Source organism: Marmota monax, unplaced genomic scaffold (assembly GCF_021218885.2).
Source record: "Marmota monax isolate L192 unplaced genomic scaffold, Marmota_monax_Labrador192_F-V1.1 WCK01_AAM20220418_F8-fsc00030, whole genome shotgun sequence".
Lineage (NCBI taxonomy): Eukaryota > Metazoa > Chordata > Mammalia > Rodentia > Sciuridae > Marmota > Marmota monax.
This window is the reverse complement of record NW_026691988.1, coordinates 14,534,813-14,554,172: the sequence shown is the minus strand read 5'-3', so window position 1 is coordinate 14,554,172 and position 19,360 is coordinate 14,534,813. Positions and strand designations below refer to the sequence as shown.

Here is a 19,360-nt window from a genome sequence, read left to right as displayed (position 1 = left end):
AGTTAGGAGCACTTTATTATTGCAGAATTAATAGTGGCTCATGTTTTTTTTTTTTTTGTTGTTGTTGTTGTTTTTAGTATTTCTTATGTACCAGGAACTGGACAAAGTACTTTACCTGAATCATTAGCTCATGCGAATTTTTACAATACCTTTGAGATAGGTAGCATTTCTACAATGAGAAAGATTAAAGATTTATTGAGTAGATAATGACGAGGTATCTTCCTCCAGTGGCACACTGAATCAAGTGGCAGAGCTTGGATTAGAACTCACATCTGTCTGTCTCTAAAATGGCCCTCTGTAGGCTGGAGTTGTGGCTCAGTGATAGAGTCCTCGCCTAGCACGTGCAAGGCCGTGGGTCGATCCTCAGCACCACATAAAGATTAATAAATAAAATAAAATGGCCCTCTGCACCACTGTTCTCCAGGCTAGCTTTGACAACTTGGGGCTGTGGCTTGTTGTGCAAGATCCAGGAAGATCACAGGAACAGCCAAGCACGATTCTCTCCCTGAGCTCCTTCAGTGTGATCAGGGAAGCAGATGTGACCAGTGGTCACTGATGTGAGCCAAGAACAGAGGTGGAAGCAGAGTAGCTAGCTCCCAGGAGGAAGCAGTGAACTCTGGCTGGGTGTCCCAAGAATATTTCCCAGGGACTGAGAGCCATGAACTCGAGCCATGGAGATGAGGAAGACTTCCAGGTGGAAATTAAGGAGGGGACAGCCCACAGGGGAACAGACCAAGTATGACTGACCTTTTAAAGTAATGCCAAGAAGCACTTTCTCATTATCATAGTGCTCTGCTCAGAATCGGCACATGACATATATTTATGGAAAAAAGAAACAAACTAATTATAAAGTCATGTCCTTGTACATGTGAAATGGTCAAATGTGAAATGCTCTAAAAGGAACTTTTTAACTTTCTCTATATAAATGTATACTACCTCTTAAAACTCTGAGAATAATAGAATTTTAGAAATAGAAATGATCTTAGCTAATCCAAAAAATTACTTTTAATCACTAGATATTTCCTTAAAAAATAATTAGCATTAAGGTAACAATCATGGTTAACATTTAAAAATTATTTAGCTACTCTCTTTTTAAATTCTCAAGAATAAAAGAACAGAATGCAAACCAGAAGTTAAATTAAATTTAAAGAAATGTAATAGGATGTGAGAAACATTACTGTAACAGTGTATGATGAACGGATTTTACTCTCCCTAAAGGAAGACTCCTCTTCTAAGGCTGCTTTCATACTTGAGTCCCAATTTACCAATTTCTGACCCTTCTAAACTTGAGAGAAACTATGAAGTTCTCTAAAGAGAACTCAAATAAGATCAGTACACTGTCATTAAAACCAGCACTATGAGCCAGGTGCAGTGGATGACAGAGCTTGGATTAGAACTCACATCTGTCTGTCTCTAAAATGGCCCTCTGTGGGCTGAAGTTGTGGCTCAGTGGTAGAGTGCTCGCCTAGCATGTGCAAGGCCCTGGGTTCGATCCTCAGCACCACATAAAGATAAATAAATAAAATAAAATGGCCCTCTGCACCACTGTTCTACAGGCTAGCGATGAGTACCTCCTCATCGCTCTAACAGTAAGACTATAAAACAGAAAGTGAAGGAGACATTGCACAATCCGCACAGCAACTTGGGAGGCTGAGGCAGGAGGATTGCGCGTCCAAGGCCAGCCCATGCAATTTAGTGAGACTCAGTCTCAAAATAAAATAAAAAGGGCTGGGGATGTGGCTCAATGGTAGAGTGCCTCTGGGTTCCATTCCCAGTACCACAAGGAAGATTAAAAACTAAACTATACTAATACTATGCAGCATTTTTCCCCCAAAATTTTTTGAAATATAACATATAGATAGACATTTTTGAGGTATAACGTACAATATGCATGATACATATAGTATCACACACACAATGATTCTTCATTTGCAGTCCCTATCCAGAGCAAGGCACACACCATTCCCAGGCTCCAAAAATCTTCCTTGTGCTATTCCCCAGTCGAGTCCCACTTGCTTCCCTCCATTCCCTCATCCCACAACCACTTCCATCATCACAGATTTGTTTCACCTTTCCTTGAACTTTCAGTTAGTGGAATCACACAACATACCCTTTGGTGTCTTTCTTTCATGGACTGTGAGATTCATCTATGGAGCTTAATCTTAGTACGTGAGCATTTCAAAGCAAAGCTACCCAGTTACAAAATCAAAACGCTGTCTGAGCAAGACCTCAGAAGACAGAGAACTTGAAAATAATGAGCCTTCTGCATGACTTTTCTTGAGCAAGGACATCATTACTACTGTCCTTACCTGGAAAATGAAAATAATATCTCCTTTCCCTTACCAGGTTTCTGGAAAAGCTCATTTACCTTGACACCTGCTTTTGAGGTTTCCCTGAAGTGGTACAAAATTAGAAGCAAGACTAAAGATGGAGAAGAAGTTTATTTTGAGTAAATAGTGACAGTTTTACCTATAGTCTTACTCTGCATATCAGTTCTGAGCAATGTAATTTCCCAAAGCACTCGATTTCAATGTTACCCGCGATGGGAACTACAACCACGTTTAACCTAGGAGTTCCATATTGTCTGATTCTATGTATAAAGGCCCTATAGAGGAGAAAACCAAGCCACAAAAGGGCCACATGGCTTCCCAAAGAGTTAGCTCATGGCAAAAAGGAAAGTCCAGGTCACCTGATTCCTAATCAGGGTACTGTCCCCCTCTACCAGGCTGTCTTCACTGGAATATGATAGTTCAGTTCCTGGTGAACTAGGAGTACCTCCTCATGGCTCTAACAGTAAGACTGTAAAACAGAAAGTGAAGGAGACATTGCACAATCTGCACAGGCAGTAAATCTGGGTTATTATTCTGGATTTTGACCACCCAACTGGGATGGTTAAGGGACAGCCAAGAAGAGAGCTGGATCCTAGATCCAACGCTGCTACTTAACTAGCCCCGTGACCTTGAGCAAGGACCCTAATTTTTCAATGCTGAAATTAGGAGACTAGGTTAAATAATCTCCAGGAGCCTTTCCAACTTTAACAATTCAATGATTCTTCACATTGTTTTGTGCTGAGTATATCAATCTTACAGATCACAGGAAGACCTGTTCTGAGGACTTCATGAGTATTGCCTCATTAATCATCACTACAACTCTGTGATGTAAGTGCTATTAATGTAGCCCCATCTTGTAGATGAGGAAATTGAAGTTCAGAGAGAGCAAGCAACTTGCCCAGGGTTACACAGCTGGTAAGTGGGATTTAAACTCAGCAGCTTGCTTCCAGAGTGTCCTTTGTATAAAATAGGGAGAAGGGTTATGGATGAGAGTATATTTTAAGAGAAGGCAAGACAGAAACCCTAATGAACAATAATTCATTTCTACCCAGAACCACTTGTTTGCACTAATCCAAACTAGGGCAGGTACTTTTTTGCTCTCTACAGCAATCAGTGTTAACACAGTTAATTACATGCTGGTTGTAGGCAGACTATTCTGTTCACTTTATATTTACCTTTGATTGTATAGAATCTTTATTTACCATAGTATTAATTTTAGAAGTTTGATACCATCAATTTTTAAACTTGTTTTTCTAACACAGGCAGTCATTCTTTCTAAACCCCCAAAGGGGAGAAGCTACTAAAGACTTCCATCTGCCTGCAAGTACTGACAGAGAATTCCAGAGTTTAAACTTGTGGCCAAAAGGCCTGCAGAATAAGTATGTTTGTGCAGCTGTATGACATCCTGATTCACTGACACGAACAATATCCCCTAGACCTGCCACAGAATATTTAACAGATTAAGTAAAGTCACTCACGTTAGAGGGTTCAAGGAACTCCGATTGAGTAGGAAAAGGGTCACTTTACAATGAAAAATAAATTTTAGTGACAATGACAGTATTTGAAGTTCTGAAGAGCGCTGCTTTCACGAGGAGCCAAGGGTTCTCTCCACAAAGACAGCGATAGCTCTGCTTAGGAAGGACAGGAAGCACATGAAAGAGAGAAAAACTAAGGAACCCACCGACCTCTACCTCGCTTCCCTTGAAGGCTAGTCATCTCCTTGAGGCGACTCTCAGAGTCCAGGGTATGTAGAGGGTGCGCTGCGTGAAAAGGAAGAAAAGTCCATATGTAACTCTAGTGGACAGTTAGCCAAGTAAAAAAGGATTGCGATCCACCCGTATTAGGATAATGATCGCCCTGCCTGTGCTGAGCCTGTGCACAGGTGAATGGAACCACAGGAGAGGGGCCAGCAGGCCTTCCATATAATTGTAAAATAAAATCCAATAAAATCATCGTGATTTTTTAAGTAAGTGACTAAATTTTTGCTTCTGACAAAATGACAAAAAAAAATTCCTAAGGAGGATGAAAGTAACAGAAATATTATTAAAAAGTAACACATTAAATCTGAACCAATGTCTTTCGTCAAAAGGCTGGTGGAAAAGTAAGGGCCCTGAGAATCTACATATAACATGACTGACCCTGTCTGCATGTCCAACAGTTCCCTGGCAGTCACACCAAGTCCTCATGCCTGGTTCTACAAAGAGGTGGCCACATGTAGCACTCTGGACTCTCTCCCCAGGGCAGAGGTGAAATGTGCAGCATATACAATGGAAAGCAGGATGCCGGGAGATAGATTCCACAGAGAAGAATTTATGTCAATTTGTCATGTGGTGTTCCCAAGGCACCCAGATTTATATACTTGTAGTTCGATTAAGAGGTGACTGCAACATCCCAGGCATCTGAACTTGGAGAGGAGCAGTGGAAAAGGGCTGAAAGTGATGAATGGATCCAAGGGACATTGCAGAGAAAGAGTCCGAGGAACTGCCTGGAGAAGTCACAGAGGACTCCATGGCCTGAGCTTCCACAGGGGTGGAGTGGGATGTCAGGAGGAAAGAAGACTTGGAGGAAAGACCTTCAGATCGTGTTTAGACATTATGAACTTCAGGTGTTGGCAGGACATCCAAGGGAAGAGGTCCAACAGACAGTCAGAAATTCATTACTGACACACTAGCAAAAAGTTGGAGTGAAGTTTGGTGGAATCTTCCAAACAAAAGCAGCTGTTGAGGGCCAGGGGTAAATTCTCAGAGAAACAATTACATTTAGGAGCAAGTGGGCTTTGCGCAATAAGGAACCTTGAACTTTTTTTGGCATTGAGTTTGATCCAGTATAAGAAAAGGTTCTGTTTGCTGTTTGTTTAAAATTCACAAAGTGTGAAGGACACTCAAGAATGTTTATGGGATGAGGAGAAGGAGCCTCAGGGGTGGAGAGGGTGAAGATGAGACAGAAGGGCTACAGTACTGCACCAGCCAGAATGCCAGACCAGCCACAGGGAGACTGAGTTTCTTTGAGTAATAGGAAGATGAGGTGGAGAGGGTAAGCCTGAATCTCATCTGGTGCATAGGAAGATGAGATGGTAGTCTGGAGATGGTAGCAAGAATACTTGGCAGGATGGGATGTACTTCAAATGAAGGTGTGCACAGTCCTGGAACAAGATGGTAGAAAATGGCACTGGGAAGCTGGGGCAACGTCAATGGTGCCTGTGGTATAAGGGGCAAAGGACCACAGAGCCTCCATTAAACAGCTTTATCAGAGAAGCTGTGCTACTACCAAGGACAGCCAGGTTTCAGATAAGGCAAGGAAGAGGAGGAGGAAGTCTATAAAAAGATGCCCATGTAGAAAAATGTGCCTACTATGGAATGGAAGCATTTCAGTCACAATCAATTTACTGAGCAACCATTGTAAAGAAGGTTCTATGTGGAGCTGATCTCTGCCCTTAGGGAGCTTATGGTCAGTGATGGAGGATGACACTAGTGAAGCAACCCTCATTCCAACCTAGACTCACAGCAGGTAATGCGGGCAGAGGAGTGTAGGTAACTCCAAGAGAGTAGTTCCCCTGACATGAATGGCGCAAAAGTCTCCCAATTATGAGTAAAAAATTGGGGGTAAAATTGTTCCAGGGTTTCATAATTTTAGGCTATTTTCATAAATTTGCTTAAAAGGTGGAAATAACCTGTTCAAATTAAATAGGAAACTATTTAAAAGTCACTGAGGATTAACATTCCTTAGTTTGTACACCTAATGTTCTTGAGAGAGAAACAATCCCACTAGTTTTTTAAAAACCAAGTTTATGATAATGATATCTTCAGTGTTGACTTTGTATCTTTTCCTCTCCCGCATGGATCACCGAGGAGATCCCACCTGCAGGATGTCCTATTCTGGTTCTTTTTTAGAACGGCATGCATGTTGAGCAAGCTTTCCAGGAAACGAGTCCCACCAGCAGGACTTGGGTATCACAGCACTCGGAAAGCTCCTGAATCCAATCTGGACACTATCCAGCCACTGAGCTTATTCCAAAATTCTTTTCTCATATCATTTTTATTAAGATTTTTAATATTGAAGGAATGTTGACCGTGTGCTACAGTGGCGGGGAAAAGTACGTAACTGCACTTCAAAAGTAGCTAGATGTAGTTCACCAACTTTTCCAGAAGCCATAAAAATAATTTTTAGTTGTTGTAATTAAGTGAATAGGGGCAAAGACTGTCTCATTATGAAGAAAAAATAATCTTTCCCATTATATCAGGAGTCCCATGAGATGAGGGACAAACTGGTTTTCATTTTGGGGATGCCCCCATACTATACCTATAACCCAGAAGGTCCTTAATTAATATTTGAAAAATGAAAATGTAAGTCATGTGTAGCAATCATTTGCAGGGTCTGGCCTAGCTAGGCTATGATTTATTCAAGTAGGTCTTTAGACTATTCCCACAGAGGAAACTGTTTCTAACAGTGCCTTCCTGTAGAATTCCAAACATTTTGAAAGATAATATAACAAACACTAACGTTTGAAATTGGGAAACTATCAAAGCCAGCAGGAAAGATGATTAACACTCATAAGAACAGTACAGGCGGGGTGACATATTTTTCAGGTAAGTGAACACTTAATTGCTGCTTACAGTAGAATTTAAAGACACTTCATCAAAGACAAATAATTGAAAAACAGCTGGAAGAATTTATATGTGAAATAATCTTTTAAGAAGTTTCTGTTTTCCCACAGTGATGAGCGGTGAACATGAATTTTTTCAAGAGTCTCTCCATCCCATGCCCACCCACTCCATTAACAGTTCTTTCTTCCACTAAACACTCTTATTAGGCATCTCAGATGCTTCTTGTCCTTACCTTCTTTCCCCTAACTGGAGAAGTTCAGGAAGAAAAGAAAGAAAAGTAAAGAAAGCAGAAGAGGAGATTACCTGACTACATTGGATTGAAATCCAAATTGTTTTTGTTTTTTCCATTTTTTTTTAAAGCATCACACATGGGAATTTGAATCTCTTAAAAAAGTATGATACAATATAGAAACTCTAAAATGGCCTTTTGGTTGTTTACTTTGTTTCTTATTATGAACACATATTAACTGTACAAGTTAAGGAGTTTCACTGTGACATTTCCATACATGCAATATACTGCATCTTAAGCACATCCATCCTCCCTTCTATCCTCACTTATCCTCTCCACCAATGTCCCTTTCCCTTTCCATAATTAAAAATGTATTTTTTACTTAACATTATTTGATTAAACATGATTACAGATTCTTGGCTGAGAATCAATGCTTTAGACTTTCAATTCACTTAAGCTGGAGAATCTAGTAGAGCTAAAAGATAAAGTTATTTCATGCAGTAGCTCAGTGTTGGCAAACAGCTGAGCATGTGCCATAACACGCTGGATCACTAGGACTCCTTCTTTAAGACTGGCAACCAGCAACACATTTTTGTTCCAATCTAAAGAGACCACACTACACCTCCCATCCCACCCTTCAACTGAGAACTGAATCTCTGCTGTTTGACGAGTCTCCCAGGCAGCAGACAGAAATGGATGGAGATGGTTCACACTTAGGCATTTCCATATCCAAGCTTCCAGAGTAGTCAGAAAACAGTGTGTTTTGTTTATTTCTCTGGCTATTTGGCAACGCAGTATGATTCTTTGTATGCTTAAAAAACAAGAAATATTCATTTTTAGTATATACCCAGACCTCTGAGTACTGTGGAGAAAAAAACATGGGCTTCTATGGCCAGAGAGACATAAATTTAATAATCTGATCCTCCACTTCCTAGCTGTTAACCTAATTCAACCTTTCAGAGTCTCTTCCTCATGCACAGAATGGACTGCAGCTAGGGTTAATAGAGATAACACAAAAAACAATATATGGAAGTGGAAAAAGGGCAATCAAGGAGTTTAGGGTATAAAAGTAGAGGGTGGATTATGCATGAGTTGGAATCAGTGAGTGGAACAGTGAATTATTTTGGCAAACATTTTCTTGCTCTTTGAGAAGTCTTCAGGAAAACAAAAACACCCTGGAAAATAGACTCCTATATACCCACCCAGAGTACACACCTGCTTCTTCCACTAACCTCAAGACAATAGCCAGGAGCCACTGAGACCAACTGACACTCAAAAGAAATCACCACCACCCTGGAGCACAAATGCCCTCCATTAAAGAAAGGAACTGAATAAGAAGGCTGACATGACCTACAAGAACGAGAGATTTGGTTCTTACCTACCATCTGGGAAGTTGCTGGTTTTATTTCAATGCTTGTAGCTGAAAAAGAAAAGAAGGAAGGAAGGAAGGAAGGAAGGAAGGAAGGAAGGGAGGGAGGGAGGGAGGGAGGGAGGGAGACAGGCAAGCGAAAGAGCAAAAGAAAATGAGCAAACAAAAAACAATGTATTCCACTATTGTCATGTATGTAAGAAAAAAAAACCAATGTATTCAAAAGTCTGGCTGCATGCTGGTTAATACAACACCTAATGGATTGTACTGAGAATCTGACTAGGAACGGTCTACGTTGAGTCAGATACAAGTTGATGTTGCTTTTGGGTTTCGAAAAGGCTGCACTTTATAAGGTGTGTTGCTACAGCTGCCAAACAAAGGAAGTTGCATTTTGCACATTTCCAAATATGCCTAATGTCAAAATCTGAAAAGAGGGAAAAAAAAGTTTTGATCCATGATTTCATCAACCTCAGACCATTTAAGACCACTTTTAACCCTTTAAGTTTCAAGTTTTCAATCTGTAAATATTTCAACAAAATTGACACAGGCGTATTCAAATAGGTTGGAAACTATAAACTAGAACTTAATATACTCTTTATATTTATATTTGTATACATGTGGAAATACATAGGTTTTGCAAGTGCTCTAATCCTTCACCCATTATTTTTTTTTTCAAAATAATAGAACTCTAAAGGCATTTATTTCAAAGTGACCATAACTGGTTTATTTGTTCCTCAATTCAAATTTCTTATAGGTGTTCCTTATGGGGGGTGACAGGGAAAAATGGGTTAAACTCAATGTAGATGTCTAAGTCTAAAAGGACTTTGGCACTACAAGAATCATTACCCAGGAGACTGTCTAAGAAATCATTATTAAAGTGGCTTTGGTTTATTCTGGGTCCTTCCCCTTCTATGATCCCTTTTATAGTGCTCTTTCTGACCACAGGATTAGAATACCCCAAAATAAAAATAAGACTTTAAAACTACAAGTAATTGCTAATTAAATGTTTACAGTTATTTGCATTCTATACAGTAAGACTTCATTTGTAACCCATATGACAGTAAGTTTTGAATCTGAAATAGGGTCTTGGATCCAAGTGAATTGTTCTCACTTGGAAAAACACCAATGTTCTGTGACTTTTAACCTTCCTTAGATTGAATGTTCGCATATTCTAATCTGCAAAATGTCTTCAAAGACTAAAATGACAGAGGCACAGCTAACAGGCATGGAAATTTGGCTAAGACTTTCTCACACCCTCACCCCACGCCCACCTCATCATTATCTGGATTCAGATCAGGTCCCAAAAGAACTGGGTCTTGCACGCAGCTTTTGGGGGAATGCTTTGCATCTCAGTCATGTCAAGGTCTAACTTACTTCTACCAACTCCTGGTCCAAGGAGATGCTATAAAATTAATTTCTGAGGTTATTGGGGGTTTTAAATCCTTTTACCAAAGGAATGAGGATTGCTAGACTCTGCTGCACCCAAATCTTACTTTTGTGCTGAGATGGCTTGAGAGACATGCTCTATTTTTAATAAGGGATTTTGAAGACTGAGATTGCAGCTCAGCAACAGAGTGCTTGCCTAGCATGCATAAGGCCCTGAGTTCAATCCCCAGCACTGAAAAGAAATAGGAGATGAATGTGCTTTTAAATCACTACCTTCATTTCTTGTGACAATGTGGCAGTGCACCCAAACTGACCACTGACTGTCCCCATTAAGAGTTTCTATGAAATTTAACCAGAGTTAGGAGGCCATCATGAGAAGCCTGCTAGGTATCTGACAATATGTAGAGCCAGAGCACAAATGCAATTACCTACATATGAGTCATCTTGAACTACCAACCTGTCTCAGTGAATCTGCTACATTTTCTGGCAAGAGCATTCTTGTTCTGGCTTTACTCTGACAGGTGTTTAAACACCATCATTCTCCAGCATCCCTGTTCATTGTCTTTCTTATTTTAGAGGCTCTTTGTGAAGAGACATGTCAATCTGCTGGGTATCAAACATGCCTAAGACACTGAAAGCACACAAGGTAAGAAAAATCAAACACAGAAAAGGAAAGGGATACCCAGAGTGACATGTGGGAACACACTTTCTAAATAGAATGCCTCACATCCCAAGACCTCAAAGAAGATTATAAAACCAGTCAAGCGGCACATACACAGTTACTGACCACAATAATGGGATTGAAAATTTTTTTTGCTGCACAGGTGATTGAACCCAGTGGTGCTCTACCACTAAGCTATGCCCTCAACCGTTTTTATTTTTCATTTCGAGACAGGGTCTCGCCAAGTTGCCCAGGCTGGCCTGAAACTTATGATCCTTTTGCCTCAGCCTCCCAAGAACCAGGGGTTATAGGTGCGTGGCTTAGGATTGGAATCCTGATAACTATTATTGGTTTCCTTCACAGCATTACTCAATCAAAAGATACTGCTCACCATTTCCTACACAATTATAGCCGAAACATGATGTTCACATATATCATTTTCTACTTTTACCCCATATGCCCTTTACTTCTTGGGCTTTACTTTCAAAGTGACATCGCCTAGTGACACTGGCTAATTTCCAGTGCTGAAAGTCACTTCTGCGCATCTTCTCATTCATCTCACCTCTACTCCCTGTATGGCACCGTGGCTGAGTGGGAAGAGACTATAAAAGGTTAAGGGATTAAATTGAAGAAGCCAGAAAGAAGACAATAAATCTACATGTCTATGCATACTGGTGTGAACACTGGTTTTAAGGACAAAGCTGTGGGCTGAACTGTGTCCCTCTCCACTCCAAATTCATATGTTGAAGCCCTAACCTCCAGTACCTCAGAATGTGACCACAGTTGGATACAGGCTCTTTAAAAGCCAATTGGGGTAGACTGATGTCATCCAATAGGACTGGGGTCCTTGTAAGAAGAGGAAATTCAGACACAGATTTGTGTGCAAAGGGATAACCATGTGAGGTCACAGAGAGAAGTTGGCTGTCTACAAGCCAACAAGGGAAGCCTCAGCAAAAAGTAACCCTGCTGACCCCTTGGACTTCCAGACTCCAGAACTCTGAGCAAATGAATTTTTTTGATTTTTATTTTTTTTGGGGGGGTACCAGGGACTGAATTCAGGGGCACTCAACCACTAAGCCACATCCCCGGCCCTATTTTGTATTTTATTTAGAGACAGGGTCTCACTGAGTTGCTCAGTGCCTTGCTTTTGCTGAGGCTGGCTTTGAACTCATAATCCTCCTGCCTCAGCCTCCCAAACTGCTGAGATTATAGGCATGCACCAGACACCCGACTAAATTTCTGTTTTTAAGTCACCCAGACTGGGGTCCTTTGTTATAGCAGCCCTACCACACCAATACAGACATTCACTTTGGTCTGTAAGTTTTTATTAGTAGGTTGAAAGTGAAGTGAAAATAGTACATAGCTTTCAACCTCACCCTCAACCCACTTAAAAGAGAGAAAAAGAAAGATTCTCTGAAGCCTTCTGCTATGAACACTTTAAATGGCTTTATGAAATTAAAATGTCCTCATCTGTAAACTGAGGCATGCATGTGTTCTCACAAGCTGTGGTTGGACGACTGAAGGGAATTCAGTTTTTTAAAAGAGTACACTTCTAAATTCCTTTCAAAATCTCATGTTTGGGTTTTATTCTTTTCATGTTTGCATTTGAAAACGGACAGTCAGGTCCCTTCCAAGCAAGAGAACACTGGATGTGCACAGGTGCACCAGGCCAGCCCCCGGAGCCCCGGGAAGATGAAGTACAGCTCTGCAGGGCCGACAGGAACCGTCAGCAGGGGCTCACCTAACTTGTCCTGGTTCATTCCAAGTCTCCGTCCTCACCCAGCTCTTCAGTAAACAGGTTGGCAGGTCAGCACAAGTTAGTCTTACAGATGTGGAAGACATTTTGAGAAACACAAAATCCCTCAAATGGAAGAAATTGGTGACAGCACTCCTGAATCATCCTGTGAGCCCACCCCCAGAGCTGGTGGCCTCCCTGCTCCATGGCAGTGTTCAGCACACACCTCAGACAACAAACAGAGGCCTTCCACAGGGGGCTGAGCAACCATCAGAAAAAGCTTTTAGAGGACCCAATTAAGACTCAATGGAATTTGCTTCACACTGGGCTATGTTCTGCGAAGAGGCATAACATTGAAAGGAATGCCCCCTGACGTACAGAGGCGAAAATTAAAAGCCATACATTGTTTAATAAGGAACATATGAAAAGAATTTTTAAATAAATGATTGCTTCCTTTTGGAGTTTACAGAAAATGCTGCCCACATTTCCATAAGGGAAAAGGGCTCAGCCTCCTTTCTAGAAAGGTGCTGCACTAAAACCCTTCTTGCAGTTCCTCCCACTCATTGTGAAACACCTGTTTTCATCTGGTCTTTGACTTTGGTTCCTCCCTTAAACAATCAGCATGCAGCCACCTCAGAAGGAGCTCACAGGAGCCTCTTGAAAAGCAAAAGGCAGAGATTCTACAAGCCTTCCCTAGGCCACTGCCATTGTGTGATGACTTCTTCACCTTCCGTGTCCCGCAGTTATTTCAAACATGGCTGCTGAGGGAACTGGGTTACTTTGCTGCTAATAATATTAATGAAAAATGTACACAGCCAAAAGTTTTCTGACGAGATCATGTCAGAATCCCAAAACAATACTCGACAAGGGGAATATCTGCTCCTGGGAAGCTAATACTAATGGCCAAATTCAGCAGTGCATGAAGTAAAGAGTATCAGGCTCTGAACACTTTGTAACTTTTACCTCTAGTAATGAGAAAGATAGGCAGTTCGTGAAGTAAAATTTTCATCATTTTCAAAATCCTGCTGCCCTAGAATGTATTTTCCAGAGAATGTGCCTCAGTTTAAGAAACTCCTAGAATGATTATGAAAACCACTCGGAGGCCCCTCTCCAAAAGATTCTAGATCTAGAATATGAAACCCTGAAATAAGTAGTTTGCCAAGCACCGTAGGTAATTCTCATAATTGCATAAACTTGTGAAATGTCACCCCACAGTTTATAACACCCCCCAATTTTACAGGGATATGCATACTGAAAAGTAAATGTACTGTTAAAACAAAAACACACAAAAATAGGGAAACTACAGTTATTCTATGCCGACCTTAAGTAGTAAATCATTTTTAAAATGTCAGCACATTAATACCACAGTAAACATATTTTTTAAATTAGTCTATTTCCCCACAAAACTTTTAAACTTTCGTAAAATGTTTTTTAGGCTAGTGCAACAAGCCAGGTCAAAGTTGAGATCCTGTGTGACAATCGTCCAAGAAAGTCTTTTGAAATGAGTTAAAAAGCAATTTGTTACAGAAATTAAAAAAAAAGTCTTTCACATTGGGGAAAATGGTAATCAAGATTAATTGTAAGTGATGGTGGCTGTTTGTGCTTATTACAGCAAGTTTGCTTTTCTACCTTATGATCCAGCCAAGCTATCAACCGAGCATGAAGCCAAAGGAAAGGCACTTTCTAATACAAGGAATCAAAAAAATATTTACCCCAGGAGCCTTTCTCAAGACTCTCCTTGCGTGCTCTGCCAAAATAAGGAAATATATCCAGGAAAAAAAAAAGATGTGGGATCCAGCAATCTGGAGAATCAGCACAAGAAGGAAGTGGAAGGAACTCCAGGGCGTGGTGCTGAGAGAACCCAAGGCAACAGCTGGGCAGCAGCTTAGAGAAAATCCTGTCCAAATGGGAAGAGGGCAAAGACTATGGATAAACTGCTTAGATGAACTCAAAGAAGAACCCAAGTGTCTGAACATATTGAAAAGAGATTTACATAACCTGACAAAGGTGGGAACACCAGTCAAGCACATGCAGAAGATCATCAGGGGAACAGAAGCTGTGTAGAGAAGTAAAAGCAACATGACGCCACACCACATGGCTCAGCTGCCATCAGCTCCTACGCAGGTACCTGGACCACTGAGCTGATCACAGTGCAGCACAGACATGCTGGGAAGATGAGGAAACAGGACAGGAAAGATGGGATTGGGTTGGGACAGTGAGACAAAGGGAGCCCCATCTTCAGTTTTCCATACTGTGAGGTGAGCAGGTAATGTGTGGAGCTGAAGAATCAATAAGTGGCCACATAACCATGCCACTTAGAGACTGGAGGTAAATACTAAAGACCTGGCCTCAAACACTCACCATTTCTTGGAGGCTGTTAACTTTCTACTCAGTTCCCACCACTCTGCTAATAGAGGACCCAGCCAACCAGAGCAGCTCATTTATTTGACAGAGATTTTGTGTCAGGCACATGGGTAGGAAAAAGTAGATGGAGGATACACTGGTGAATAAGACAGAGAGTGTCCGTAGCTGGTGGATCTTATGTTCCAGTGAAGGGAGACAATAAACAAATAAACATAAATGAGATAATCTGAGTGATAAGTGCCAGACAATACAGAGGGCTGTGGCTGCAGGCTATCCTAGAGGAGAAAGTAGGTAAGGTCTCCACAAGGGGAAAATGGTGGAGATGAAATAAAGAGCCAGTTTTGTAGAGTCAGGGGAAGAGTGTCTCCAACAGGAGCCCCAACTGCAGAAGTCTACGGGTAGAAGAGAGTCCAGGTTTTGATGACTGAAAAAGGCAGAGACTGTAGCAGCAGACAGGGGACCTGGGGCAAAGTGGTGGGAGATGAGGTCACAGAGGTGGGCAGCGGTCATGGAGGATCATGTGGAGACTTGAGGGCCAGACTGGGAAATCTGGATTTCATTCTACATGCAAAGGGAAGACAGCAAGGTTTAGAGTAAGGAAGTAACATGATTTATGCTCTAAAGAATTACTTAAGCTGTTGTGCAAAAAAATGAACTGCAGAAGGGTAGGACCAAAAGCATGAGATTGTCTGGAATCTCTGCAGTTGTCCAGAAAAATGGATGACCAGGGCTTGGCTGGTGGCAGGCAGTAGAGACAGGAAGAAGAGAATGATCTTGAGATATATTTTGGAGGCAAAATGAACAGGACATGCTGATGGATGGATGTGGAGGAGAAAGGGAAAAACCACAGGATGATTCCTAGATTTTTTGGCTAGTATAAGGGAGTGGCTGGGAGTATCATTTGGTAAAATGCAGAAAGTCAAGGGAAGCACTGGTTTGGGGGCTCAAAACCAATCCTTCTATTTAGAAATGTTACCACGGAGATGCCCACAAAGTACTCAAACAAACCCGTCAAGCAAATCAGTTACAGATTTGAACCTAGAACTTAAAGACAGGTCAGAGTGGCAGACTCACAAATTTGGGCAACATACTCCCATTTCTCCAGCCATCTCCCTAGATCAAGTGTTCCTTTTGTCCCGTTGGATCCCTGTGGCCTGTCTGCCCCTGGGCACCACCATCCATCTCTGTGAAATCTATGCTGCATGTGGCAGGCAGACACATCCCCTCAAACCCTTTGACTGTGTCTCCAGAGTTCTCTAGCTGTCCCTTCCCTTCCCTCTCACATCTCCACTAAGCATCTGCTAGTCTCAGACCTGTGGGGAGGGCCTAGGTTTTGATCCCCCCCACCCCACAGCTCAGCACAGCACCTTACACATCATACCTTTAGCTGAGGAGCCTCTTGTTAGATAAAGGAGCCACTCTTTCTCCCTCTTCATATCCCCCCATAAAATAAGCAGATCTGCAGGAATACACCCACCAAGCAGTACTGCGTAGCTTTCCAAGATATTCTTAAACAAAATAGCACTTCAGCCTTCTCTTTGGCAACCCAAATTTCCTTAGTGTTTAAAGGCTACAGTGTTAAACTTGCCAGAAGGTTTATGTGAGTAAAAATATCCAGTTCCTTGAAATGAAAATAAACCAAGGGGCAGTTTATAAATATAACTGATAATGGTCAGACCAACCTTTTGATAAGTAATGTCACTTGCCCGTTCCCTTCTGGATTACTGTGGCTTTTGTTTTTTGTTCCCCTGCTTCAGATGGGGGAGTGGAGGGAAAAAGAAGTATTTATTTTCTTAAGACTATTTTTACCTCAATATCACTTTTACATCAGTTAAATATTAATCTTTTCTCCTAAGAATAAGACTAGCAGTTGGTCTGTTATATTAAAGTCCCCCGAGAAAAGAAAACATGCTAGAATTTTTCCTCTATTTGAAATAAACAGGCTTAATTATAGGACAACAACCCAGGTTTATGTTCTTTCTTAAAATGCCTTTAAGTAGGAAATAGACAAAATCTGACTTGCCCATCCATTATTGTTTTTTCACACTGCTGAAGATAAAATAAAACTAAATATATTTGTGATGTTCCTTATGGATCAGACCTGATGAGCAATGGACCAAAGGTAATGTCCAACTTTCTGCTTATTTTCTTTCTTTAAAACTGAGTAGCCTGGCTTGGCACAGTGGTGCACACCTGTAATCCCAGCAACTCGGGAGACTGAGGCAGGAGGATCACCAAGTGCGAGGTCAGACTCAGCAACTTAGCAAAGCCCTAAGGACGCAGTGAGACCCTGCCTCAAAGTAAAACATTAAAAAAAAAAAAAGAGTGAGCAATATTTTCATTGTAATCAAACACACTAGGAAGAAAATTAAACCTTAAGGAAGATGGCTATATTAGGACCTATGTTTCTGTTTTCATCATTGAATTTGCAAGGAAAAAAAATAGTTGAAAAACAGCATTGAAGGTAAAGCTCAGCGTTCACATAGCTGGGGACAAGCAGAGACCATGGTGGGTGACAGTCTTTAATTCTAGTGGAGGCCTAGGTGGATACTGCATGCTGTAACCTTGGCTGGGACCACATAGAGGAAGGCCACTGCTGCCACACCACCTCCAAAGGAAATCATATTACTCCTGAAACCTGCTTTTTTACATTTTGATGTTATTTATCATGAAAATCACCTTTTTAAACTTTTTTGCACATCTTCTTCAGATGGCTTATTCTATTATATGACTGATCTCAATTAATTTGATAAAGCTCTTGATATTTGACTTCTAGATTATTTTCCAATTTTAGCTTTGATAAACACTGTTCCAGTGAGCAACAAGTGACTTTCTTTACTAGAAGTGTAACTGCTAGGTCTGGATGTATGGAAATTTTAAGGATTTAAAAATATATATATTGAGGGCTGGGGTTATGGCTCAGCAGTAGAGCACTCGCCTAACACATGCGAGGCCCTGGGTTCGATCCTCAGCACCACATAAAAATAAATAAATAAATATATTGAAAAAAATAAGTATTTAATATATATATAAACTGCTGTCCTGATAGCTTGTCCCAATTAAAATTACCACAAGCTAATCATATCCTGGGAAAATCACTCATTTTCTAAATTCATAGGTGACCAATGGCATCCCATATATTTTTTTCATATAAATGCTTCAAGTTTCATATACCAATTGGTCTCTTCTGTTTCTTCTTGGGTCAAGTAACATGGGCAGGTTACTTAACTCTTGTGTCAGTTTTTCTGATCTATAAGATGGGGTCTGTAATCTGAATGTTGTTAGGACTTAAAACTTAATTCGAGCAAAGCGTTTGAATAGTCCCTGGTCCATTAGATATTTTGAGAACTGCCCGTTCATGTCCTTAATTTGTTTTTCTATCTGGGTGTTTACCTTTTTCTTACTGGTTGTTAAGAGGTCTTACTACATTAAGGAAGTTAATCATCATTTTCCATATATAGTACAAATAAATATCTCTTTCAGCTTTAAGATTTTCCTTTTCAATTTGCTGATGACAGGGTGGGCATGTTTGGTTTTTGGTGGTAGAGGTAGTTTTTTTTTCCGTCTTTTTGAATTTTTTTGCCATGGAGCTGTCTAAAAATTTTAGATCATCAAATCTTTTCATCATAAGCCAGTATAAATTGGAGATCAAATATTGAAATAAGAGACAAACAGCAGAGGAAACATGTTGCTTAATAACCCTAATTTGTAAGAAAGAAAAGGCTTAATCAATCGGACTCCATTAAAAACTTAAAGTTCTTATGTGAAAAGATACTGCAAACAAACTTACGGTGCAAGACAAACATGGGAAAAATATGTGCAAACAAATCAAAGACGTATGATAGACACGAGGCAAATCACCGTAACATACTAATCCGTAAGAAACCATAAAAATAGCCAAAGACTACAAATGCGCAATTCAGAGGAAAAGAACTATAAATGTTTTGACTTCACTCACAATCAAAAAGGGATGCCATTTTTTTTTTTACATAGGGATTTACTAAGATTCTAAAAACTTCTTTTTGCACAATATTGTGGTCACATTCCAGTGCACAAGGGGCACCTGGATGACAGAGTAAGTGGGAAGCCAGTTCCTGTGGACGTCCCACTTGCTAAGCCATGGGCCTGCAGGGCTGCCTCATTCTGAGGAAGTGACTTTTATTTCTCACAAAGCACAATATGGGCTAAGAGAGACCCTGATGTACGGAAATATGAGAGTGCAGAAAATAACAGTTCTCATACAGTAAACAGTGACATTGAGAGAGGCTCTTTGGGAGTAATCTGACAAAGTCTGTCAATAGAAAACACAGAAATCTTTTGACCCAGCAACTCCACTGCTAGGTTTTATGGGTGTATGTAGACCAAGATGTTTAGATAAGGATATTCATTTCACCATTGTTCATAACGGCACACACATGCAAGAAGAACCCAGAAATGATATAAAAACACAAGCATAAAATATAAACATATAGTGTTCCAAGCCAGGCTTCAGGAGATTATAAGTAATAGGTCAGTCTGGGCAATTGAACAAGACCCTTGATCAAAATAAGAATTGTCAAAATGGGAGGGGATAAAGCTCAGTGGTAGAGCATCCATGGGTTCAATTCCCAATACCACCAAAAATTTAATTAATTAATTAAAAATATATAGGGTTCTTTTAAAGGAAATTTCTATATAGTCAC

At 40.6% G+C, this 19,360-nt stretch overlaps 1 protein-coding gene across 9 annotated transcripts in view; it reads right to left on the bottom strand.

Annotated features, from left to right (window-relative positions):
• Phactr2 (phosphatase and actin regulator 2) overlaps positions 1-19,360 on the bottom strand; it is a 267,238-nt gene that overhangs the window by 108,687 nt on the left and 139,191 nt on the right. For 5 of the 9 annotated variants that reach the window (XM_058581732.1, XM_058581754.1, XM_058581736.1 and 2 more), the window contains exon 2: positions 4,016-4,090. The exons of the other annotated variants lie outside the window; for them this stretch is intronic. In XM_058581732.1, coding sequence (XP_058437715.1) covers positions 4,016-4,090 — 75 coding nt within the window. The remainder of the gene's footprint in view (positions 1-4,015; positions 4,091-19,360) is intronic. 9 annotated transcript variants of the gene reach the window in all.